The sequence below is a fragment of the Oncorhynchus gorbuscha genome, unplaced genomic scaffold (assembly GCF_021184085.1).
Source record: "Oncorhynchus gorbuscha isolate QuinsamMale2020 ecotype Even-year unplaced genomic scaffold, OgorEven_v1.0 Un_scaffold_1227, whole genome shotgun sequence".
NCBI lineage: Eukaryota > Metazoa > Chordata > Actinopteri > Salmoniformes > Salmonidae > Oncorhynchus > Oncorhynchus gorbuscha.
In genome coordinates this window covers 15764-28881 of record NW_025744547.1, presented here as the reverse complement: position 1 = coordinate 28881, position 13118 = coordinate 15764, and the positions used below count along the sequence as shown (strand labels likewise).

Here is a 13118-nt window from a genome sequence, read left to right as displayed (position 1 = left end):
GATGATCTGCCTGAGCCCAACATCTTGGTGATTTACAGTACCAAGTCAAAAGTTTGGACACACCTACTCATTCAGGGCTTTTTCTATATTTTTACTATTTCTACATTGTAGAATAATAGTGAAGACATCAAAACTATGAAATAACACATATATAATCATGAGGTAACCACAAAAGTGTTAAACAAATCTAAATATATTTTATATTTGAGATTCTTCACTGTAGCCACCCTTTGCCTTGATGACAGCTTTGCACACTCTTGGCATTCTCTCAACCAGCTTCATGAGGTAGTCACCTGGAATGCATTTCAATTAAACAGTTGTGGCTTGTTAAACGTTTTTGTATTTGTGTAATCTCTTTCCTTCTTAATGCGTTTGAGCCAATCAGTTGTGTTGAGACAAGGTAGGGTGGTATACAGAAGATAGAAGCTTTTTTTCCCCCTTTAACGAATCTGACGAGCCCGAAATGAACAACATACTGCTTTCCCGGGAACAGGCCAAAATCCCTGTAATTTGCGTGAAGATTCAATGAAGAAAAAGAGGACATAGGTTGGGCTACCTTCAGAGAATTCATAGGCAATCAAATACCCCCCAACCCCCCTGCCTTCTGTTCTTCCAGCTAAAATGCAATCATTGGAAGTTAAATCGACGACCTACCAGGAAGATTAAACTACCAACAGGACATTAAAAACTGTAATATCTTATACTTCATGGAGTCATGGCTGAACAATGACATTATCAACATACAGCTGGCTGCTTATACACTGTATCAGCAGGATAGAACAGCGGCGTCGAGTAAGACAAGGGGTGGTGGACTATGCAAATATGTAAACAACAGTTGGTGCACAATATCTAAGGAAGTCTCAAGGTTTTGCTCGCCTGAGGTAGAGTATCTCAACAGGACAATGACCCAACACCTCCAGGTTGTGTAAGGGCTATTTGACCAAGAAGGAGAGTGATGGAGTGCTGCATCAGATGACCTGGCCTCCACAATCACCCGACCTCAAACCAATTGAGATGGTTTGGGATGAGTTGGACTGCAGAGTGAAGGAAAAGCAGCCAACAAGTGCTCAGCTTATAGAGGAACTCCTTCAAGACTGTTGGAAAAGCATTCCAGGTGATTAACAGTGTGTAAAGCTCTCATCAAGGTAAACGGTGGCTACTATAAAATATATTTTGATTTGTTTAACACTATTTTGGTTACTACATGATTCCATGTGTTATTTCATAGTTTTGAAGTGTTCACTATTATTCTACAATGCAGAAAATAGTTACAAATAAAGAAAAACCCTGGAATGAGTAGGTGCCTCCAAAATTGACTGGTACTGTATATTGTCGTCATATACGCGATCATTTAGCAGAGCTGTTATCCAGTAAAAGTAGTACTGTCTTGTGTATTGTCATTCCATGATGTTTTGTGGTTTCATATTAAAACGAATAAAACTTTGATCATAAAACAATGCTCACCTGTTTGATGCGGGCACTCTGCTGCTTGTCAGCGTTGTTGGCCAGTTTGAGGTACTCTGCCACGTTGTCGTCTCTGGCCGTCTGCTCAATCTTGATCTGCTCTGTGAGCTTGAGGATCTTCTGCTGCAGCTGGGCGATAGCCTGCTTGGTACGCTGGGGGTCCGGGGTGCCATCTTCACCCCCGAGGAACGACCCATCAGCGCCACACAACACTGCCTGGGGGGTCTGAGCCAAGCCACTCACCTCCAACCGCTCAATCTAGAGAAAAGGAGGGGGAGATTAAAAAGTGTAAGTTGCATATTGAGGAAGCTCAGTCATTCCTGAGGTTTTGCTGACATGCTGGTCTGAGAAAGAGAGACTTCTTCTGCAATCCCCTCTGCTAAAGACACGAATCTGTGTCAGCAAGGGAGGCCACTATCTGTCAGCTCATTCTGAAGTGTGTGACTCATGATCGCAATATTTCTACAACAAAAAGAACCCATTTCCTTCCATATGCCCAGAATCAATACTGACTGTGTAGCATGGCATATAACATAGAGAGTAAATAGAACCTTTCTGCTTAGTCTAAAAGGTTGATCATGAGTGGTGGTGGATAATCATTGAACCTAATCACAAAATTGTGCCTACAGCTCATCGCGTTTGACAGGATGTTGGATTTGTGATTACAGAGTCAAAGTTGTTCCACACAGATTAGATCTACCTGTCTATGTCTGTAGAACACAGACAACCTTTGCTTTTTAAAAATTCCACGGAAATTGTTATTTTTTCCCAATTCAAATTGTCAGGAATTTTGCAGGGACTTTCTGGGAGTGGTTTAAGGTGGAAGGGGACAACTGAAATCTAGCTGTTATTGGCAGAGAGGGTTTCAACACTAATTTACCAGGCATGCCAAAACTTCATCCCATCAAAACAGGCTGAAATTCCAGGTGGTCTTTTCAAATAGCGCTTACACTAAAAGGGATTTATCAGAACTTTCAAAATATTATTTCAACCTCATAGTGTGGAAATATATATATAAAACACAGGAAATCAGGTTTTTGACTGCAGTGGGCCTTTAAAATCTATGTCTAACAAAAACCAATGCACAAGGACTACTTTTAACAATTTTCACAGACAATTCTACAAAACCAATGTAGAACCAATGCAGATGCAAAGTTTGGTAACAGAATGATGACTAACAAAACAAACCATAATTCTGTTATCACACTTTACATCTGCACTGTTCTTCAAGTAAATGTGGTTTGTAGAGTTCTCTGTGGAAATTGTTAAAAGGAGTCCACGTGCTTGTGTAGTTGGTTTAACTTTGCAATCATTGGTTTTTGTTTTGACACCCAATTTAGAGTGAGTCCAGAGTGTGAATAATACCACTACATTCAAGGGAGCAATCTATTTTTTATGGGTCTTAATAAACTCGGCAAAAAAAGAAACGTCCTCTCACTGTCAACTGTGTTTATTTTCAGCAAAATATTTGTAAATATTTGTATGAACATAACAAGATTCAACAACTGAGACATAAACTGAACAAGTTCCACAGCCATGTGACTAAAAGAAATGGAAATGTTTCCCTGAACAAAGGGGGAGGTCAAAATCAAAAGTAACAGTCAGTATCTGGTGTGGCCACCAGCTGCATTAAATACTGCAGTGCATCTCCTCCTCATGGACTGCACCATATTTTCCAGTGCACCATATTTGCCACCATATTTGCCAGTGCCGTGAGATGTTACCCCACTCTTCCACCAAGACACATGCAAGTTCCCGGATATTTCTGGGGGGAATGGCCGTAGCCCTCACCCTTCGATCCAACAGGCCCCAGGCGTGCTCAATGGGATTGAGATCCGGGCTCTTCGGAGGCCATGGCAGAACACTGACATCCCTGTCTTCCAGGAAATCACGCACAGAACGAGCAGTATGGCTGGTGGCATTGTCATGCTGCAGGGTCATGTCAGGATGAGCCTGCAGGAAGGGTACCACATGAGGGAGGAGGATGTCTTCCCTGTAATGCACAGCGTTGACATTGCCTGCAATGACAACAAGCTCAGTCCCCTCCACCTCCAAATCAATCCCACTCCAGAGTATAGGCCTTAGTGTAACGCTCATTCCTTCGACGGTAAACGCAAATCCGACCATCAGCCCTGGTGAGACAAAACTGCGACTGGTCAGTGAAGAGCACTTTTTGCCAGTCCTGTCTGGTCCAGCGATGGTGGGTTTGTGCCCATAGGCGACATTGTTGCCGGTGATGTTCGTTGATGACATGTCTTTCAATAGGCCTTCAAGCCCTCAGTCCAGCCTCTCTCAGCCTATTGTGGACAGTCTGAGCACTGATGGAGGGATTGTGCGTTCCTGGTGTAACTCGGGCAGTTGTTGTTGCCATCCTGTACCTGTCCTGCAGGTGTGATGTTTGGATGTACCGATCCTGTAGGTGTTGTTACACGTGGTCTGCCACGAGGACAATCAGCTGTCCGCCCTGTCTCCCTGTAGCGCTGTCCTAGGTGTCTCACAGTATGGACAGTGTAATTTATTGCCCTGGCCACATCTGCACTCCCTTTGCCTCCTTGCAGCATGCCTAAGGCACGTTCACGCAGATGAGCAGGGACCCTGGGCATCTTACTTTTGGGGTTTTTCAGAGTTAGTAGAAAGGCCTCTTTAGTGTCTTAAGTTTTCATAACTGTCACCTTAATTGCCTGCACTCCCTTTGCCTCCTTGCAGCATGCCTAAGGCACGTTCACGCAGGAAAAGTAAAGTATAGTGTACTGTATTGTACGCTACTTGACTAATGTACTCTACTAAACTGTACTTTACTCTACTGTTTTGTGTACTGTGTATTGTACTGTAATGTACTGTACTGTTCTACTGTACTCTATTTAATTGCCAACCATCTGTAAGCTGTTAGTGTCTTAACGACCATTCCACAGGTGCATATTCATTAATTGTTTCTGGTTTATTGAACAAGCATGGGAACCAGTGTTTAAACCCTTTACAATGAAGATATGTGAAGTTATTTGGATTTTTACAAATTATTTTTGAAAGACAGGGTCCTGAAAAAGGGACATTTATTTTTTTTGCTGAGTTTAGTAAAGACATAGTGGGGCAAAAAAGTATTTAGTCAGCCACCAATTGTGCATGTTCTCCCACTTAAAAAGTCGAGAGAGGCCTGTAATTTTCATCATAGGTACACTTCAATTATGACAGACAAAATGAGACAAAAAGATCCAGAAAATCACATTGTAGGATTTTTAATGAATTTATTTGCAAATTATGGTGGAAAATACGTATTTGGTCACCTACAAACAAGCAAGATTTCTGGCTCTCACAGACCTGTAACTTCTTCTTTAAGAGGCTCCTCTGTCCTCCACTCATTACCTGTATTAATGGCACCTGTTTGAACTTGTTATCAGTATAAAAGACACCTGTCCACAACCTCAAACAGTCACACTCCAAACTCCACTATGGCCAAGACCAAAGAGCTGTCAAAGGACACCAGAAACAAAACATTGTAGACCTGCACCAGGCTGGGAAGACTGAATCTGCAATAGGCATGCAGCTTGATTTGAAGAAATCAACTGTGGGAGCAATTATTAGGAAATGGAAGACATACAAGACCACTGATAATCTCCCTCGATCTGGGGCTCCACGCAAGATCTCACCCCGTGGGGTCAAAATGATCACAAGAACGGTGAGCAAAAATCCCAAAACCACACGGGGGGACCTAGTGAATGACCTGCAGAGAGCTGGGACCAAAGTAACAAAGCCTACCATCAGTAACACACTAAGCCGCCAGGGACTCAAATCCTGCAGTGCCAGACGTGTCCCCCTGCTTAAGCCAGTACATGTCCAGGCCCGTCTGAAGTTTGCTAGAGAGCATTTGGATGATCCAGAAGAAGATTGGGAGAATGACATATAGTCAGATGAAACCAAAATATAACTTTTTGGTAAAAACTCAACTCGTCGTGTTTGGAGGACAAAGAATGCTGAGTTGCATCCAAAGAACACCATACCTACTGTGAAGCATGGGGGTGGAAACATCATGCTTTGGGGCTGTTTTTCTGCAACGGGACCAGGACGACTGATCCGTGTAAAGGAAAGAATGAATGGGGCCATGTATCGTGAGATTTTGAGTGAAAACCTCCTTTCATCAGCAAGGGCATTGAAGATGAAACGTGGCTAGGTCTTTCAGCATGACAATGATCCCAAACACACCGCCCGGGCAAAAAAGGAGTGGCTTCCTAAGAAGCATTTAAGGTCCTGGAGTGGCCTAGCCAGTCTCCAGATTAAAAATGGCCTACCCCATAGAAAATCTTTGGAGGGAGTTGAAAGTCTGTGTTGCCCAGCAACAGCCCCAAAACATCACTGCTCTAGAGGAGATCTGCATGGAGGAATGGGCCAAAATACCAGCAACAGTGTGTGAAAACCTTGTGAAGACTTACAGAAAACGTTTGACCTCTGTCATTGCCAACAAAGGCTATATAACAAAGTATTGAGAAACTTTTGTTATTGACCAAATACTTATTTTCCACCATAATTTGCAAATAAATTCATTACAAATCCTACAATGTGATTTTCTGGATTTTTTTTTCTCATTGTGTCTGTCATAATTGAAGTGTACCTATGATGATAATTACAGGCCTCTCTCATGATTTTAAGTGGGAGAACTTGCACAATTGGTGGCTGACTAAATACTTTTTTTGCCCCACTGTAATTTAACAGTAGAAATGTATAACATTTTAATGTGAAATGAACACAACCAGTCATGTTTTCATCTGATTGGCAAACAAATCAAAAAGTAGGCTGATTTCAAAGCTGATTAACACCAAAAACCTTTTCATTCACTTATTCGGTCTCTGCCAAATATGATCTATTGTCTCAGCAAAATTACTGCATCATGAATGCCTTCATTACTGGTTAAAGAGACAGCGCACACTGTTATAAAATAAGCTACTTCTATACAAATGTTGTTGATCAGTACAATAAATGAAGTCTCAAATGGAAGGGAAACAGATTGTTTGATTTGGAAGGGAAATAGATTCTTTGATTTGATCTGGAAGGGAAATAGATTGTTTGTCATCTGTAGCCCCATGAAATCAGCCAAAACAAGCTCAATAATTAAATGCATGCACACACTCATATTGAATATACCTACACCTATATTGTGGATAGGCCTAGGCTACATCTTGATTCACCCAGTTTATCAATAGAGATTTACCATTCAAATAAATTATTGAAATCATGAAATTATATGGGTAAAAATCAAGTCAAAATTATTGAGTGATTGTATAATTGATTCATTAATGCATACATGGCTGTCTCTGAAAAATGTTTACATAATAAAATGTAATGATACTGAGCTCAAAAGATGCCCAACGATTGAACAGAGCAATAGCTGAGTTTATCTGTCTGGATCAAGTGCCATTCGGTGACTTTGGCTAATATGCCTTCTTTTTTTGCTGTGGTATCGTTTTGGTATCATTTTGGTATCGAGTATTGTCATACTAAACCTGGTACCAGTATCAAAGTCAAAATTCTGGTATCCTGACAATACTACATTTTTTAGTACAGTAGTACAGTTGTACACTAGATATCTATGATTTGTTAAGATTTGGATCTGGTCTGTAACAACCAGACCCACTTGTTTGGGGAGGAGCTCGTTAGAATAATACCCAGCATGCTTTATAAGTGTTTGTTTTTACATTTACATTTTGGTAATTCAGGAGACACTCTTATCCAGAGCGACTGACAGTCAGTGCATTCAACTAAGGTAGATAAACAACAATATATCATAGTCACAGCAAGATAATAAAAGACATCTGTAACCGTTACTGAGAATGTTATTGTAGGTGAACTATTCTGTAACCTAAGTGCAAATGGCAGGTGGGAGCAATAATATATATTCCGATGCTATGTAGTTGGCGCCTCTTTTCTATATTATTGTGATTGAATAATTTGAATTAATGACTGAAAAATGCATATTTTCAACATCCCAAAAATGTGTCTTTTCAAAGTTCTAAAAGGAAGTATTTTCAAAGTCCATATAAGAGGTCGCTTCGATGTCCGGAAAGTACGTATTTTCGATGTACTGAAATACCCATTTTCAACACTCATTTAAGATTTTGTTAATTTGTGAATAAGACATATTTTCGACATCTAGAAAATAAGTCTTCAAGCCTTTCACTTAAAACCTGAAATGCACGTGATGTCAAAGTCTAGAAAATACGTCTAAAATACGTATTTTCAACTTCGTTTTGCTTACTGGGAAGTATTTGCACGTCGAAGTTGAGACATACAAAACCGGCCAGTTGCTCACCTGCCTGCACAAATATGACTAATTGAGCACAGGCACCACACTGTAACCACAGCTTCCGGTGTTTGAGACACCTTTACGAAACTACAATGCGCAGTCTATTGAAACCAAGACACCTGATAGGCTACGTTTAAAAGGACAAGGGACATCGAAACCAAAATCTAATCTATCTCACCTTGCCATTCGTCAATCGGAGTACTTGTTCCCAATGCATTTTCCCTTATTCCCGTAGTCAGTTTTCATCTGTCCAGCAGCTTCTTTTATAAAATCCCAATGTATCCCGCTCTGAGGCTTTGCCGGTTTCTCACAACACAACACTCCAAACTTGTGAAAGTTGAAGTGTACCTGAAACTGGCTATCCTCCTCTCCCCGACGCTCCTCCCACTCTCCTTCCCTCCCCGTCGCGCGACAGAGGTGACATCATCCTCCAATCCCGCCTCGAGCCAAGTGCAAGAGGTGCTCAAACGTCAACCATTAACCACTCATGTCCCGATGATAGTGTTCAAAAACAGTACTTTAGTCAGAGACATAGATCGATTGTTCATGTTTATTTATATCAAGCAACTTGGTAAATTCAGCTGCAAAGAGAGACATTTTTAATGTTTGAGTTGAACAAAATGATTTTATGCCTCAAGATAAATATGAATGGCTATGAGGGGGGGGAAATGCATTTCTCATTTGAACACAGTATCCCAGTTTAGCTTCAATATTAGTTTCTTTCTCAATATTCTATTTTTCACTGTCACATTAGAATATTAATCATATCCTCAACATCAGTTTGCGAAATATTGATTGCTCAATCTCAAGGGCAAAGACAAGACTTGCACAATGCAAATTGTTTCTCAGAAAAAATGGAACATAGGATGTTCTCCAAAAAAGGGGGAAAGGAAAATAAAATCTGACCTCTTCAAAAACTTTTTGACCTTTACATGTAGCCCATTTACAGAAACAAACCCCTGGTGTTAAAGCTATTTCTATAAAAACCCAACTTAATCTGTGTTTAATCATTCCATTCTGAAAACAGTTGATAAAACAGTCATTAACTCAGAGGTGGAGAAACTGACCAACAGAGTGCAGGAGGCAGAACAATGCACAAATTGCTGGGTGTGGAAATGAGATTGTATCAAATCTCTGCCTGTCCCTCATTCTGCCTCTCTCTCTGTGCCAAGCTGCCGCTGAAGAGAGGTGTCAGCGGGGCAAGCTCAACCAGGCTGACATCTTCAGATATGCCGCACAAACGCACACACAACAACAAAGTGTGAACAATCCCCTGTGGAGTGACGTTGATGCCCATGCCTTTGATCGGGTGCATTGCAGATGCCAAGTGCATTCTTCATTTTAACAGATGTTACGGCTACCATGAATCACCAGTGGTGGGAATTGGAAGCGACTCGTGACAGCTGAACTGTGAGGTGTCAGAGCATCAGTCTCACTGAACCTATACTGTAAGTCAGGGTTCCCCAACTGGCAAGGATTATTATTCCCCCCCCCCCCCCCCCAAGTTTTCTGAAAATAATAATTATAATAACAATAATAATAATAGTTGGTCATAAAAAACACCAGCAAATTAGCTCCAAGGAAATCTGTTCCAAAGTTTTCCCATGCATAATAGTGAAAGATATGTGATCATATACAAATGTAAGCAAGATTTGAAATTATTATGTTTTAGTCTAATATGAATATCTGTTTAGGCTTCTTGCAGTCAATCTGCAGTCTGCAGTCTTGCAGAAGGAAAAAAAACCCCGCAGCTGAATCTAGTTGATGATCCCTGCCATAGGCCTTCAGCAGCCTCTATGTCGTGATTACTCAGATAGGTAACTAAACCAATGATAAATCTTATAATGAGTACTTAATGGCCCAAGAAGAAAACAAGCATGTTATTAGGAGGACAGAAATTCTACTCATTTTGCTATGGGGAAAATTAACTAATTCTACTCATTTTGCAATGACTTATGCCATGTTAATGATATCTGAGTGAGAGTGACTTACAAAATCAATGAGAGCCCCCTGGAGGTCAGGGCCCCTGGGCACATGCCATGCGTGCCCGCTCAGTATTCAGCCATGATTACTACAAGTTCAGATAACTGGCTAGACTAACTTACCAATGTAAGAATTGTTAGCTGACATGGCTAATTGAGTGACTGACAAAACAAGAGAAAAACTGATGATGCACAACCACATTCTGAATTTACACCTTATGTATTCTACTATTCTAACTCTCAGCAGTAAGTTGAGACCCCGACTGAGCTAATTGTTCCTAAGCTAATTGTCGCTTATGCCTGGAGCCGGCCCTGAGCTGAAGTGAAAAGTCCCAATTGAGTCACGCCACCGACTGACAAGGATATGAATCAGAGAACACTTTTCTGCCGTGTGGGTAGAGTAGGGCAGCAATGGCATCGAATGTTACATTTAACGCATTTGACTGGCACCACATATCTACTTGTTTTTAGATTTTGACTAGTGACCTGGGTAGGGGCATTTTACAAGTCAATGTTACAATAACGCATATACTTACATGATGTGTTCTGTTGAGAATCCATAGGCCTTTATCTAGATCATCCGTTTGTCCAATATCCATTATGAACACTATTGACGCAACATCATGGTCACTGCTGCATCTCACCAACTACTCCACTCATCAGTCTCAGCCACCTGGAATATGATCACGAGGCCCAAGCTTTTCATATACCGCTCAGTACAGTGCCCCCCCATACAATAGGCTACTAGTGCGTCATCAATGATAAGACTAGGCTACATATCTTTAACTGCAGAAGTGAGATCAAAGATATGATGACACGGGTTAATTGTGGCCTTGGAAACGGCCCACTAAAATAACTATCTGGCCTCTAACTATGAGATAGATAAAGGAGAGAGGGCAAGCAATGGTTGAGTCAGCTGACCACAGTGAACCTAGAGTTCCCTAAAAGCAACGCAGAGATACAAGCTTCCCTGTGATAAGGAGGAGCTCAGAGACACTCACAGACTGGCACAGGAGTAATCCATCCACTCCCATAAACCTGGCCAAAAATGCACACTAAGCAAGACTATATAGGTGGTACAGATGGAAGAACGCATGGGGATATCTCTCTCACACACACACACACACACACACACACACACACACACACACACACACACACACACACACACACACACACACACACACACACACACACACACACACACACACACACACACACACACACACACACACACACACACACACACACACACCAGCAAAAGGAGCATGATAATCTGTCATTATTCCATAATGCCCATCTCCTCTATCAGAGTATGACCTACATTTTATCTTGATAAACAATTTATGAGCTAGAAGGAAGGGAGGACAGACTCTAATAAGGGCTGTATAAAAACAGATTCCTCCAAATGCCCTAGAGATCCACACCAACTCAGAACACATTACCATAGTGACAGTGTTCCATCTGATCCACAGAAGCAAGGGGTAAAAGGTTATGAAACTAATCTGGAGTGTGAAATTCAGTCATTTAGATATGATCCGAGTCTGAGCCAACATCTCCTCAGAGAGCGGAAGGAAGGGAGAGAGAGAGAGAAAGAGAGTGAAAAAGAGAAAGAGAGAGCTTGATAGATGTACTTGGCCACTGAGAAAATATACTCACTCCAAACTCAATACAACTGTGACGAGCACACCTTACTGTTTACACCTAGACGGAGTATATCTCTGTCTGTACACAGCACACATGCACACAGCACATACAGTTCAGATTATAGTGCAAAGTTTATCTCTGACTGCATCATATGTTCCAATATGATATAGTGTACATGATATGGTGTGATATAGAGTATGTGTGTCATAGATTGGACCTATTTATTCCCTGTAGCCCTGGCCTAACTAACGCGTCAGCCATAAGTTGATTCCTTATCAGTGCACATACCAGTAAGTGGGTAAGTGCAAAAATCGAAGTGAATTGCAGTTCCCCATTTCACGTGCATTATCTGCACTCTTAGAAAAAAGGGTTCCAAAAGGATTCTTCCGCTGTCCCCATAGGAGAACCCTTTTGGGTTCTAGATAGAACCCTGTTTGGTTCCATGTAGAAGCCTCTGTAAAAGGGGTTCTACATGGAACCCAAAAGGGTTGTACCTGCAACCAAAAATGGTTTTCAATGGGTTCACTTATGGGTACAGCCAAAGAACCCTTTAAGGGTTTTGATAGCACCTTTTTTCTAAGAGTGTACAGGAGGGAGTTGTTGAGGATGGATGGCTGATTGGTGAGTGTTGCCTACTCATTTGAGGTATATTTACCATTGCTAAAGCAACTTCAATTGTCCTAATGGTCCTCTCTTTGTAGCTATGTTATATTTTTACTGGTCAAGCCACAACTGAGCGAGCCAAATAAAACCTTTTGGTTGTATTCAATCACTGACACTAGCACCTCTCTTTAAGTCTCTTAAAAGTTTTTTTTGTTATCTTTTTTTGGTTGCACCATTGTATTTCATGATATGGTGTTGTATATTCCCACAGGCTTTAAATGGATGATTTTGACCATATAGGTTTAATTAGAGGTGTTTTGGAATTAAAATAGTCAAGGTTGTGGACAAGAACTGAGGCTGAGAACAATTTATATTTATCAATAGTTATCTCCTACTGGTGTGCGTATGATGCTTGTAGGATTGTTTAATAAATCACACTTTTTCATTGTGTACTAATATTCTATTCCATTTGTAAGTAGTATTTTAGAATAGGCAATATTGATAAATGAGGCCCCAGATGAGTAAATATCTGACATGGGGTGGATCTGGAGATGGCCTCTCACGTCAGCATCTCTCTGTTGCCTGGGCTCCCCGCTTGTGACATCAAACCCTTGCAACTTATCCAGAACGCCACAAGCCGCCTGGGGTTCAACCTTCTTCAAGACCCTGGTGCTTGGCTACAGAGCAGCAAGGGCAAATGCCCCTCCCTACCGTCAGGCTATACTCAAACCCTACATCCCAACCCGGGTACTCTGTTCTGCCACCTCTGGTCTCTTGTCTGCCCCACCCCTATGGGAGGTCAGCTCCCACTTAGCCTTGTCAAAGGTGTGATATGTGGTTGTCCCACCTAGGTATCTTTAGATGTAATGCACTAATTGTAAGTCACTCTGGATAAGAGCGTCTGCTAAATGACTAAGATGTAAATTACCCAGAAGCCATTAGGGGTCTTTCCTGGTGTCCATCAGGCAGGTCAACCAGATACTCATAAGATTAGTGTTCATCTGTGGGCCGGGGTCCACCCAAACCTTCCCCCAGCCTCCCTAACAGGGTGTGCCTGTTTGTCCAGGGACTGGTTGGTTGTGTAACAGCTACTGATCCAGGCAAAGCAGGTCAGCACCCTAAGAAACCAG

The 13118-nt window shown here is 41.6% G+C and overlaps 1 protein-coding gene across 3 annotated transcripts in view; it reads right to left on the bottom strand.

The window, feature by feature from the left end:
* Positions 1–13118, bottom strand: part of LOC124016936 (transmembrane and coiled-coil domains protein 1-like) — a 28155-nt gene that overhangs the window by 10110 nt on the left and 4927 nt on the right. Inside the window, exons 1-2 of one of the 3 annotated variants that reach the window (XM_046332272.1) lie at positions 10275–10408; positions 1465–1722 (exon numbers count right to left, since the gene is read on the bottom strand). In XM_046332272.1, the coding sequence (XP_046188228.1) occupies positions 1465–1722; positions 10275–10337 (321 nt within the window). In that variant the 5' untranslated portion in view covers positions 10338–10408. Of the gene's footprint in view, positions 1–1464; positions 1723–7934; positions 8129–10274; positions 10409–13118 lie in introns of those variants that run through there. The other 2 variants (XM_046332273.1, XM_046332271.1) reach the window with 2 other exon arrangements.